Source organism: Microcebus murinus, chromosome 3 (genome assembly GCF_040939455.1).
Source record: "Microcebus murinus isolate Inina chromosome 3, M.murinus_Inina_mat1.0, whole genome shotgun sequence".
Lineage (NCBI taxonomy): Eukaryota > Metazoa > Chordata > Mammalia > Primates > Cheirogaleidae > Microcebus > Microcebus murinus.
This window is the reverse complement of record NC_134106.1, coordinates 21,041,399-21,054,127: the sequence shown is the minus strand read 5'-3', so window position 1 is coordinate 21,054,127 and position 12,729 is coordinate 21,041,399. Positions and strand designations below refer to the sequence as shown.

The 12,729-nt window shown below is 35.4% G+C and overlaps 1 protein-coding gene across 1 annotated transcript in view; it reads right to left on the bottom strand.

Moving 5' to 3' along the window:
- Positions 1–12,729, bottom strand: part of SELENOI (selenoprotein I) — a 42,692-nt gene continuing 29,963 nt past the window's right edge. Inside the window, exons 8-10 of the mRNA XM_012788172.3 lie at positions 11,193–11,373; positions 9,526–9,708; positions 1–6,703 (exon numbers count right to left, since the gene is read on the bottom strand). Coding sequence (XP_012643626.2) covers positions 6,605–6,703; positions 9,526–9,708; positions 11,193–11,373 — 463 coding nt within the window. The 3' untranslated portion in view covers positions 1–6,604. The remainder of the gene's footprint in view (positions 6,704–9,525; positions 9,709–11,192; positions 11,374–12,729) is intronic.

The following is a 12,729-nucleotide window of genomic DNA, read 5'->3' as shown; positions in this document are numbered from 1 at the left end:
AACAATGAAAAACTTTTTAATGTTTTGCTCTAAAATAATCAATGATTCTCTGAGACGAGAAGAGAGTTTTTCTCCCGTAATTCCCTCTTTTAAACCTACCAATGAAAAACAAAGAAGACAATCTGAAAACAATTAAAAGGATTTAAAAATTATTTACTTTTACTTTTATTACAATAAATACTTATCAATAATAGAATTAAACAATTTTAAATTAAAACCTACTGCATTACTTTTGGGTTTCACAGCAGCAGAAATAAACATAAATCCAGTGGAAAGGGCAAGGCTTCCAGAATCCAGTGACAAGAAACAGTCAGGTCTTGATTATCTGGGTTAGCAATGGGGAACAGTGATACGGATAATGCAAAACAACACTGAAATGCAGTGTCATACTCTATTTGTACATTAAATCATCTGAGACTTCACAATATTCCAGCTAAGTAATTTCAGCAAGTTGTGAAGCTCCCCCATCAAGCCCAGGGCACAACTGCTCCCAGAGCTGCCCTCTGGCCAGAAATGTGACCCATCATCAGGCAGACCCAGAAGCCTCAACCTTGGTGAAGGGTTCTCAAAAGCTGTCTTTCTGGCTCACACAATCCCTGGTTAAAGGAAAATGGAAAAGGGACATATTTATAGGGCTTCTCTCGAGGCGAACTTAAAGAAAGAATGTGGCTCCAGACCAGGAAGAGGCTTCAGGGTTATGGGCCACATGTAGATTAAGTCCACATGAAAAAACTCTAATGAGGGCTGCCCACTTTGCTGATAATCAAGAGCAGACTGCATGTATATATGACAATATCACACATACAATATGCAGGGAATATGTGTACATATTAAATATGTATATACACACATAGCACACATACCCAGATAAAATAAATGCTACATTATTATGAACACAGCAAGTCCTAGACAGACCAGTTACTAATATGTTCAATTAAACTACTTGAAAAGGAAAAACAACATTTTATGCTTTCATCTTCCTCTTTTAATATAGTCTACTTGTAGCAAACTTATTCCAGTTGCTCAAGTGGTGTTGTTTCTAGGTACCTGAGAAGGATGACATTGTCCTCTTGTTTCAGAACTCTAAAGAAAGCCAACTGCAACAGGAACAAGCCAAACGACTCAATAATTGATATGGCCACGATTCCTGCCACCTATTTTTAGTCACAGGGCATGAAACCTTACTCAGAAAAGTATCCATTTCCCTTTCTACAACTGACTACAAATTTAATGTATTATGTTAGATGGTGGGGAGGGGGAAAGGCAGGCAGCAGGGAGTTTACACCTTGGCAATTATTCATTGCCTGTGCCTTTACCCAGAGAATATGCTAATTTTAAGAAAAATTGAAATCTGGAGTTCAATACTGCAGCTTGCTTTCTTGGCACACTTTGAAATGAGCAAATCATTACACTTAGTTGGGTCTTTATCTCCTCAATGGTTGCTCTGAGGAGGTTAAGTTATCTAAACAAAATAACCTACATAAAATGTTAATATTCTGGTAGTTCACTTTGTAGTTATTAAACTCAAAGTCTGATACTGAATAACAGTAATTCAAACATATTTATATAATGCAGCATCCACAGATCTTGTAAAATTAGGTTCCTTCAATAACCTGGGTAGTAAAATCAAGTACTAAACATGTTCCAGGTCAAGAAGTTACTGTTTAGATATTAAAAAGTACTCATCAAGAATATCAGAATCTAGAATTCATGGTGAATGTGAATTTATGTGTATGTTGTCATAAAAACCCAACATCAATTCTAATTTTAATTGTTATCCATAGAAACTACTCAACAGAAGATCTTAGCCAAAGAGACATAAGACATCCACAGCCTTTAGCCATTCCTCATGTCTTCAATACTGTCTCTAATTTCAATTTTAATATATGAGCTGCCAAAGCAAGCACTGTCTCTAATTTTGATGTACTCCATGATGTACTCTTTGGCCATGATCCAATGTGTATGCTTTAAAATCAGCTCTACCATGACTTAGCCTGGCTTTCTAAGAATGATTCTCTAAAGAGTAAGACAATGAATGATCTGTGGAAGAACAGAACAATCTTTCTGCTGTATCCAAATGGATTTACCTAGAGAGATAAGCCCTTATTCAAATATTCTAAAATCAGTCCACATAGCACTTTCAAATTGTGGGAACCTGGCCTTTCTGACCAAATGCAACACAACCCTCTCAACTCAGGCTACCTGTGAGAGAGCTAAAAATGGCAAAACTTTTGCTACCCTAAATATTAACTCATTTAAGATCTGTCCATATAAAGAGCAGATCCTGCTTTAAAAAAAAAAAAAAAAAAAAACCCAGCTAGATTACTAACTCTTACATATTTATTTATTAAAGAGCAAAGCATATTACTAGCATGCAGGTGAAAAAGGTTACACTTATTTGCATTGTAGAAACAGTGGAAATGAATTAGCTGACAAATCCAATTCTCATGGCTCCATGCAAGGAAGAAGGGTATCACCATTTTCTCTGGAAAAGTTAGACAAACATGATTTATCATATACCCTAAAGTAATTGCCTGCCAATATGTCAGTCATTTGTACCACTGTCAAAGATAAAAACTAAAATATAAAATCACATGGGTTACATAATTAAAGGAAAATCAGAAATTTGCTTAAGCTTCCTAAAATGGTCAGAGCATCACATTTTCAAGTTTCACAGTGATTAATTTAACATCATTTTACTATTAAAGCTGCCACTTTAAAAGTACATGTCAAAGTGCTTCGAATGTAGCATACTAGTTAGAATTCTTCCTGGAAGGTTCTATACTGGCAGCTAACTTAGTAAGGTTATTCACCCACAGGATGTTCAAGAAAGGGCATGCTGCCTTACAAAGACACCTCATGGGACAAAGAAAATTCTGGTCTGACTTCACAAATTTCCTATGGAGAGCTTAATCAAGTCCAGAACTAAGGCCATTTTGAACACAGACATCAACACAACCAACGATCTCTGTATCTGTTTTTGGCTTTTTGGGAAACCCAAAGTCAAAAGTTCCAGCCCATCAAGTTTACTTTGTTCCCTCTGGCACATTCCCAGTTCTTCACTAGTCAAGAGATCTAAGGCAATCGAGGAGATGTAAATGTGGCAAGATCTCTAGGGGCAAACAGAGCAACACCTCGGTGGGCTGTCCCTCTCCTGGGTAGTGGCTAGTTAAGAGGAAATTCAGGTGAAGAACGAATACCAAGAATTACAAATAGGCTTCTAATTAAATCATAAAGGGGAAAAATAGCCTTGACTCAAATATCTTCAGATTATCTTTTTATTCTCCATAGGTCATAGAGTCAAAGTCTGTTTTGGAAAGCAAGGTACATTCCAAATTCTTTTGGACTGACTATAAGATAAAACAGTTCTTTGAAAACTGAACTATCAGGAAACTTTCAAATTCATAGGGTATTAAGGTGGTCCCTTCGTCCCTTTAAAGTGGATATTATGCCTGCATTTTCCTTTGTATATTCCCCCAATGCCTAGGCTTCAGGTCATAATCAATACTCTTTCGGAATCTACTTAGAATTTGAATAACTCTAGACATACACTCACCTCCTCCCAAAAACCATTATATTAAAATAAATGACATGTTGGTAGTAGTATTATAACATCCTAGACCACAATCAGCATTTAGCTTTCTTTTCAAAATTAGAATTAAAAGTATTTTAATCTTAATTAAAGATATTAAGATGCCAAGGAAGACTATTTAGTTTTTTATTTGGAAGCTATGCAATCTGTTACCCTTAAAGCTAAAACCCATAAACCACATCTATTACCTACTTGTGGAAGAATGACACTTTAAATTGTGGCAATTTCAAACTGTGCACCACATTAAGATCATAAGTACTTTTAAAGGATCACAAAAGGCAACATTAGGATACTCTATGTAGGTATTGTCAAATTTTTCTATCTAATTCTCCCATTCAAAATTAGGGGAATTATTTTCTGACAAGTCAGAAAAGAAGTTTTTCATAACATAACCTGAAAAGACACTTCTCACAGGTGTATATAACTTTGGTCAGCGAAAACACAATGCAAACCTCTGGCCTGGCTAAGGCACCCTATTCAGAAAGTACAGGAAACATGCATGTATGCTCCTGACCAAAGCATTGCTCCCCAAAAGGCAGCTCAGTGTATGCTGGGGAGAAAGGCTGGGGTGTGAACTCACCCAAAATATCATACACAAGCCTGAAATATCATTTATACTTTGAGAATGTTATAGTAATTGACATGACATAAATACACAGAGCTATTCATAATTAAGTCCTGCTTCGGTTCTTGTATGTCTATACAACAAATGGGGCCTTTCAAGATGCACTTTCAAGATGCCTGACTTAAACAAGAGCGAGCCAGCAGTACACTACAGATTCACAAGTCCACAGTATTCTGAAACAGTTAATAGCTCAGTTTCACTTTACCCTTGTTGATGGCCACCTTTCTTTTATCTAACAATGTCAATAAAAATGACTATGGCATAAATCTTTTCCACCAGAGGGAAATATGTCATAAAGTATAGGCACAAAACAATTTTCAGATAAACTTGATACAACAAAATGAGGGCAGAAAGTTAGAAACAAAAAAGCCCCCAAATTATAGGACATGACCCTAATGCCAGAAGTAAAAGGTATTTTTTACTATACTGTACAAGGTGAAGAAAGCCTGTGATCCAAATTTGTTATTTTATAAATATTTATCAGTTCTTTTCTTATATAACACAGATTAATCTCATTCTTGTGTATGAAGTCAATAAAACTGTAAAATAATTAGCTTAGAAACTTTAAAACAAAGCTTTTTCCCCACCCCAAATTAACACTTTATCCAGTTCAATTTTGCAACTCACATAGAACAAGGTATACAAAAAATAGAGTTACTGTCACTTACTTGGTTCATTCTCTGACCTCCATGATGACAATTTATTAACAAACATAAAAACACTGTTCACGTTTTCCTGCATCAATTTCACACCTATTTTCAGTGTTAATATTTATCTCAGAGAAAGTCACCAAATATATCTCGATCTTTATAATTTTAAAAAAATGAGTACAGAACTATGAGCTAGCTCCTTGACTCATTTCTAATAACCTGAATGACAATGATTAGAATTTACAAATTTTTTAAAAAATGAAATATCAATTACAGTTATTATTTTTTTTTACAAAGCAGCAGACTGAAATTCAACAAAGGAATACACTAAATTTAACAATGGTCACATTCATAGATAAATAATGGTTATGAATTTAATTACATATCAACACAGTGGTGCCTATTTTATCCAAGTGCAACCTGTCCAAAAAAAAGGGTTTAAGATACACTCTTCATTCAAGCACAAACTTCATTCAGTAAAAAAACAAAAGAAAATCAGCAAGTAAATTTCACCACCACCAAATTAAATGAAGACGAAGTCAAAAAGAAATAGAAGAAAATGTCCACATCGTGAAAAAGATGTGATTTATAAATCAACACTATTAAAGTTAAAGGAATTTTTATGTTTGTCAGTAAACCTTAGAAATTACTCCAAGTAATATTAAAGGGAGTATGTACTCAGTAAGGCATAAGTTTTCTTGAAGTGGGAAAATGGGCAAGGTGGGGAAGAGATCACTTATCTCTGCTACATCTTATATGAAGTAAAAAACACAGTATCCCAACCCCCAAAAAGAGAAAAAGGAAGGAAAGACTAACAAACTGAAGCAGAAAACTAATTTTGGTCATAGTGAAGTTCATGAGATTCCTAACACCAATTTAAATTTATCTTATAATATACTTTTATCTGCATTCCTCACAAGTAACTATCATAACATTGGGACTGTCGCATGCATTCTCACAATCATAGCTCACAGGCACCATATCTCAGCAACCTGCAGCTGAGGGGGGAAAATGCCACATTTAAACAATGAACCATTCCAATGGGTGAGCTATAATTACAACTCATTCTCTACTAAGTCCCAACAGAATATTTCTCTTTAAAAGAAAATTAAACCATTTATCAAGATCTGTTCTATAATAAAGAGCCAGAATACTGGAGAATTGAAATATATATTAGCGCTCTTAGCATGTAACGACAAAAGGCATTTTCATGGGAAAGAGAAACCAGTATTTGGCAACTGTATATTGTTCGGTAATCATGGGCTAATCTCTTGCTAAAGGTGACTTGTTTTGTATCTTTTCCCTATATTAGATTTGGGGTATTGGTACTCCTACTATAAAAAGTACCAAATATGAAAACATATTGTGGTTTTCTGAGTGTTATCATGTTCCTAAACCAATTTTGGGGTTTTAAAAATAAAAACAAAGCATCTTTAACTCTGCATGAACCAAAACATTATGAATTCATGAAGCTAAAATCACTAGAAACATTTTGCTGGTCTAATGTACATTATGCTTAACCAAAATGTCACATGGTTTTATAAAAAAGTAAAATAAAGTAAGCTGGAAGTTAGTAGGTCTAAAATTCCACAAGTCCAGATCATATAATGTGTCCTTCCTGCTATCCAAGTACCGCACACACTGAGATCCCATGTCTGTCAAGCACATCAGTTTAGTTCAATGGTGATGGATGAAATATTTACAAGCATCTATATTTACAGTACTTCTTTCTGTAGATTACAGGCCAATATTCTTTTCTTCCATTCCTAGTCAATCTGAGTTTGGTTTCTTCAATGAGAAGGGGTAAATCTGAAAATGGCTGCTTAGCTGCTTTACCTATAGAAAATCAGAACATGAGACAATAACAAATATGTACCTATTATTTTTTAAAAGCACACAGAATTTGCCCCCCAGAGAAAATAATTTATAGACACAGCAAAAATTATCAAAAATATTGAAGATGTTTTTCTGGATTAGGATAGTTACAGAGCTAGACAGCAAACTGGGAGTACTAGAACTACCTGGGAGAGTTAAGACTTGAACCTGGGCCTGCCTAACTCCAAAATCCAGAACTCTCTAGAGTCTAGACCACACAAATTCACATCCAAATCTACTTAAAAATTATCAGATTAGTTGACTTATAACATCCAGATCAAAAAATTATATTTATGGTTAGACTTGATATTCAGCTTGTTAAAATATTTCTAGGTAATCATTCTTAATCCTGTTGAAATAGTATAAAATGCCAGGAACTGTGGCTCGTGCCTATGATCCTAGCACTCTGGGAGGCCAAGGCTGGAGAATCGCTTGAGACCAAGAGTTCGAGACCAGCCTGAGCAACATAGTGAGACCCCACCTCTACAAAAAATAGACAACTCAGCCAGGCAAGGTATTGCACATCTGCAGTCTCAGCTACTCAGGAGACAGAGGTAAGAGGATCGATTGAGCCCAGGAGTTTGACATTGCAGTAAGCTGCGATGATGCTACTGCACTCTAGCTCAGGCAAGAAAGGGAGCCTTTGTCTCAACAACAACAAAAAAAAAAACAGTATAAAACTAGATCTGTGAATCTGGAGAGAACCTTGTAGTTAGGGTATCCCTCAAGGGGAGGCATGAGCTTTGTTATACGCCAGTGAGTACATGTCATTTACTTGACACTTAACTATTATTTGTGTTTCAATAGTTCAAGTGAATGCTTTGTGTGGCCTAGCAAGTTTTACTTTCTGGTCGGAAGTTGCAGAGTGGTAAAAAAGCAGAAAGACAAAAAAGATGCTCCTGTAGTTTTTTCAGTTAGTTTGTATTTATTTCCCAGATTTTTAACAATGAAAACTTACTACCTTTATAATTTAAAGAAAAATGTATTTTAGTTTGGTTTGATAATATACATAAGGTTTTCTAAAGATATCCTTCTAAAAGGGTATAATAAATTTTAAAAACTACAAAAGACACTGGTAACTGTGTTTTACATGTGATTGATGAAATATCAGGATAAGGGCCCAAGAGTATTGATATAAAGCATACAAATGTTAAATTTGCACAAATTTTTAAAAAATGATTGCCATATATCACAATTTACCAGATTCATGACAGTTTTTTGTCTATAAAATGTTATCTATTTTGTTCTAACAAATGAGGGGAAAAACACTAAGGGAAGAAAGCCTAAATTTAGCAACAATTACAAGGTATAAAGTTGTTATCAAGCATGACAGCTGTTCCCCCTATTTTAAAAATGTGTACAATAATACAGAAGTGAAGACATTTTGTTTCTCGAACTGATTCAGACCAGGGTTCCTTCCAAACCCTACTGTGATGTGCTTTGCAGTGGGATGCTTCAAAACGAGCATATCAAATAGAAGTTCTTTAAGAGACATAAAAATATGAATACCCTTTCACAACCCTATTGCTATGAAATTATACTCAGAAAATAAAACAAGTGAAAGAACAAAATATTATTCCAGATTGTTCATGCCAACATAACTGGGTTGTGATTAGGTAAATAGGGTAATTAAGTAATCTTCCTGGTGGGATAGTGTGCAGCAATTTAAAAAATCATAAGACCATGCTAAAATAGGTAAAATAATTAGAAGAAAATGACAGAAGTAGGAGGAATAAGAAAATATTTCACATGGTTCTAATTTCATTTCATTATATCTGTATTTGCCCATTCATCCTGAAACTAGCCTCTTATTTTAGAAGAGAACATTAAGGTTTGCAAAATACTTCTTAAATCCATTTTCTTCTATATTTCCCCTCATTTACTATTTCTGCTGATTGAGGGATCAGGATTAACAGAGATGAAGTAAAACCTTAAATAATGCAAAAAGACCTCCTTTAGTCTGAAATTCTAACCTCCCTTACCACAGCTACTTATAGAATTGGGCAGGGGAAGGGAAGAAACACTATAAAATCAATTTTGGTTTCTTTTCATATTATGTTAATGAGCAATAAAAATACCCCTAAAGCTAAAGAAGCAAGCGAAGAAATAGATAATCAACAAATAGGGGCCGGGTGTGATGGCTCATGCCTGTAATCCTAGCACTCTGGGAGGCCAAGGCAGGTGGATGGCTCAAGGTCAGGAGTTCAAAACCAGCCTGAGCAAGAGCGAGACCCCGCCTCTGCTAAAAATAGAAAGAAATTAATTGGCCAACTAAAAATACATAGAAAAAATTAGCCGGGCATGGTGGTTCATGCCTGTAGTCCCAGCTACTCAGAAGGCTGAGGCAGAAGGATTGTGTGAGCCCAGGAGTTTGAGGTTGCTGTGAGCTAGGCTGACACCATGGCACTCTAGCCTTGGCAACAGAGTGAGACTCTGTCTCAAAAAAAAAAAAAAAAAAAAAACCAAATACAATTATCTGGTCCCATATAATTAAAAGAACAAAACAATTTACAATTCTACTTACCAAAAATAGCTTACATATGTACCCACTTAACAAAAACTAATTCTTTATAATTATCCAGCTTTAAAATCATTTGTAGTTAATATAACATATTCATTAGAGAAAGAGTAACTGAAATTACAAACTTGGAAACTGTCCAATTTAGAGAATATCCCCAAATTCTATGGCTAGTACAATAAGTAATTTTTTCTTTTGAAATTTTCCTCTGCCTCCTTTCCACTATAAGAATCAGATGGAACCAATTTTGCTTTAGACTACTCACCACTCGTACTCCATAATGGACGTGGGCCACAGTGAAAACAGCTGCTAATGTATACAGGAGACCATTCTCAATGGAAGAAGCTATTCCTGAGTTTACTGCCAAAACAACCAAGAAGAGAGGAGCCAGCAACCAATTCAAAGTTGGGCACCGGGTACTGCTCATTTGGCAAACAATCAACTGACACTTAAAGTTAGTATAAAAAAGAAAGAAAGAAAAATTTCATTAGCAAACACTTCCAAAACTAGTCATTTCAACATCTGGAAAGCATTCAAGTACTTGAGCCAACATATTTACATTATCTAGATTCAGTAGTTCTCTACTGCTCAGGTGTCCAACCAGCCCATGCCCCCACCTCCAAATCCACAGACCTTCAGATTGTGTTAGAAAAAGCTGGAAGATAATTTAATAAGGATGCTACAGAAGGCATTCTTCCACCGGGTAACAATTTGGATAAAAGAAATTTCTCCAAATTTTAAGAACCTATGATATGTAAAAAAAAATTCAAAACAGCCTCCCACACAACTAAATTTCTTTATGGCAAGGAAGTACTGACCTCCAATTCAGTCATATTAACATAATTAACTTCTCAAAACCTTTTGGTCCCCTTAATTTTCAAGATCTTATTCAAATATAGTTTTATTCTTTCAGAGATATTTTTTATACACCACCTTAGTTTTTTCAGATCTTTAATCCCTGTAAAATCAGTAGAACTTAGGATATTAAACAAATATTACAGGCATGGAAACATAAGCTCAGTAGCTAAGTTACAAAACAAAAATTTACAAGGACCTGCCTGAGCTAGAGCACAGGCCTCCTGGCCGGCAAGATCATCAGGGTCTTTTCTCAACACCTAACCTTTCCTCCACCTGTGCTCTTGCTGGGCCATAGCATGGAATTGGGTTTTTTTAAAATACGTTGTATTTATTATAAAGCTTTTTGCTCCATGTTCTTAATTTAGCAATCAGCTGATTACAAAAGTGTGTGGGCCAGGTCTGGTGGCCCACACCTGTAATCCTAGCCCTCTGGGAGGCCAAGGCATGAGAATTGCTTGAGCTCCAGTTCAAGACCAGCCTGGGCAAGAGCAGCACCTCTCTCTACTAAAAACAGAAAAATTAGCTAGGCATGGTGGTGCACAACTATAGTCCCAGCTACTTAGAGGTTGAGGCAGGAGGACCACTTGAGCCCAGAAGTTTGAGGTTGCAGTGAGCTATAATGACACCACTGCACTCTGGCCAGAGCAACAGAGAAAGACTGTCTCAAAAAAAAAAAAAAAAGTGTGTTCTCTCTCTCTCCCAAAAATCCCCTTCAAGCTTCCTAAACTAATCATTAGGTCTGCAGCCATTTCAGCCACACTGTCAATAATATTTATAGTCTTAAGGGAATCTATAAATTATTCAACAATTCTTCAGCAGCCAACCAAAACAAAAAATTTAAGTATGCCACAGTTCCAAAATACTACTGTAGTCTCCACAAATCCTACTGGTTTCAAAGAGCAAAATAATTTTCAGCATGCTGTGTCTTTGAGGTTATTAATTATTCTTTCAAATTTCTGATGTAAGTTATCTTTACATTAAAATCTGCTTATTCTAATACTACATAAGATTTTTCAAATTATCAAATTCTGTCATATATTCCTTATATGATTTTTAAAAGAAAAAAAATCTTACTGTGATGTTGGCAAAGGCTGTTCCAACCATAAAGTAAAATACTCTAGGATGGATCTCTAAAATATCTGAAGGCGACCAGAGGATCCATGCTGTAGACAAAATGAATAGCAAACATGGAGAAAAGAAGGGAACCATAGCTTCATAGACTGAATTGTGTTTCAAGGTGTTATTTTTATAGCTTCTGAAAAAAAAATCAAGTAATACAAAGAACATTAATACATATAATACTTATATTGTATAGCACTTTGTGTTTCCAAAGTACTTCCAAATTTATTCTCTTATTTTAATTCACAATAATCTTAGGGTATAGACAAAACCAACCTTATTAACCCCACTTTACAGACAGGTTAAGTGAGGCTAAGAGAATTTAAATTTACAGAACTTGCTACCAAGCGACAGGGCCAGGATGAGAACTGAAGTCTTCTGGCTTCTAATCCCATTTTTTTTCTCTTTAAACCAAACTATCCACTGTTGTGTTAAGAATATGAAGATGAATAAAATTGATCTTTGTTCTAACATAATAGGGGAAATAAGATGAACATGAAACAGTAGAAGAGTACCTCACAGTGTTACTTTGATACAAAGTGATAGAGAACTTGGCGTGAGATGTAATTCACATGAAATACTGAAGTGAGACTCCAAATACCACATCTTTGTGTCTCTAAGCACGTAAGAGGTATGTGAACAGAGCCCCAAATTCCAGTTCTGGTTCTGCCATTGATCACATGACCTTGGGCAATATGTTGCTCAATCAGAAAATCATGGTTATAAAAAAGGAGGAAATGACTCAAGTAATTTCTACAGCCTCCAGAGCTTTAAATTTTATGGCTTCTATAAATGACTGTCACCTGCAATAAATAACGAAAATTCATAGAGGTTGGCTTAACATAAATAAGATTGTGCCAGACAGATCTGAGAGCTAAAGGATGAAGTGGGAAGTACAAGAAAGTTTTCTGACTGGAGGAAACAGTAGCAAAGGAAGAGTAGGAGCAAAATTATTGAGGATGGAAATAACAAAATATATTCTGGACACAGCAAGTAAATTCAGTGAGCAAAGATGGGGCAGTGCATAGATCAGACAGATTAAACTCCACCTCAGTAACTTCCTTCTGTCCCCAACCCAGCCAGGAACTTCTATTATAAATGCTATTTGAGAAGAGTCTACACAGGTCCAGTTTGGTCCTCAATTACATACATTCAGAAATTTTATTCTATGATCCTGCTAATTAAACTTACAGATAATCAATTTATAAAACAGAGTGTAACTATATCAGTTCAACAGGGATATATTCCCTCCTGGCGAATACATTCACTCACAAAAGAGACAAATATGAAGACTGGTGAGCCCAACACTTAACAAAAGAACTAGTAGTTTTGTGCTGTTTGAATTGACTACATTAGCTATCACTGATTCCTTAATTATCCTAACCTCATTCTAGAGTCAAAATACAGGTTTCATGACCTTTTCAAAATGTCCTGACTTGAAGAGGAAAATATATCCTTAAATTCAGCTAAATAACAATTTCTAAAAATTTTC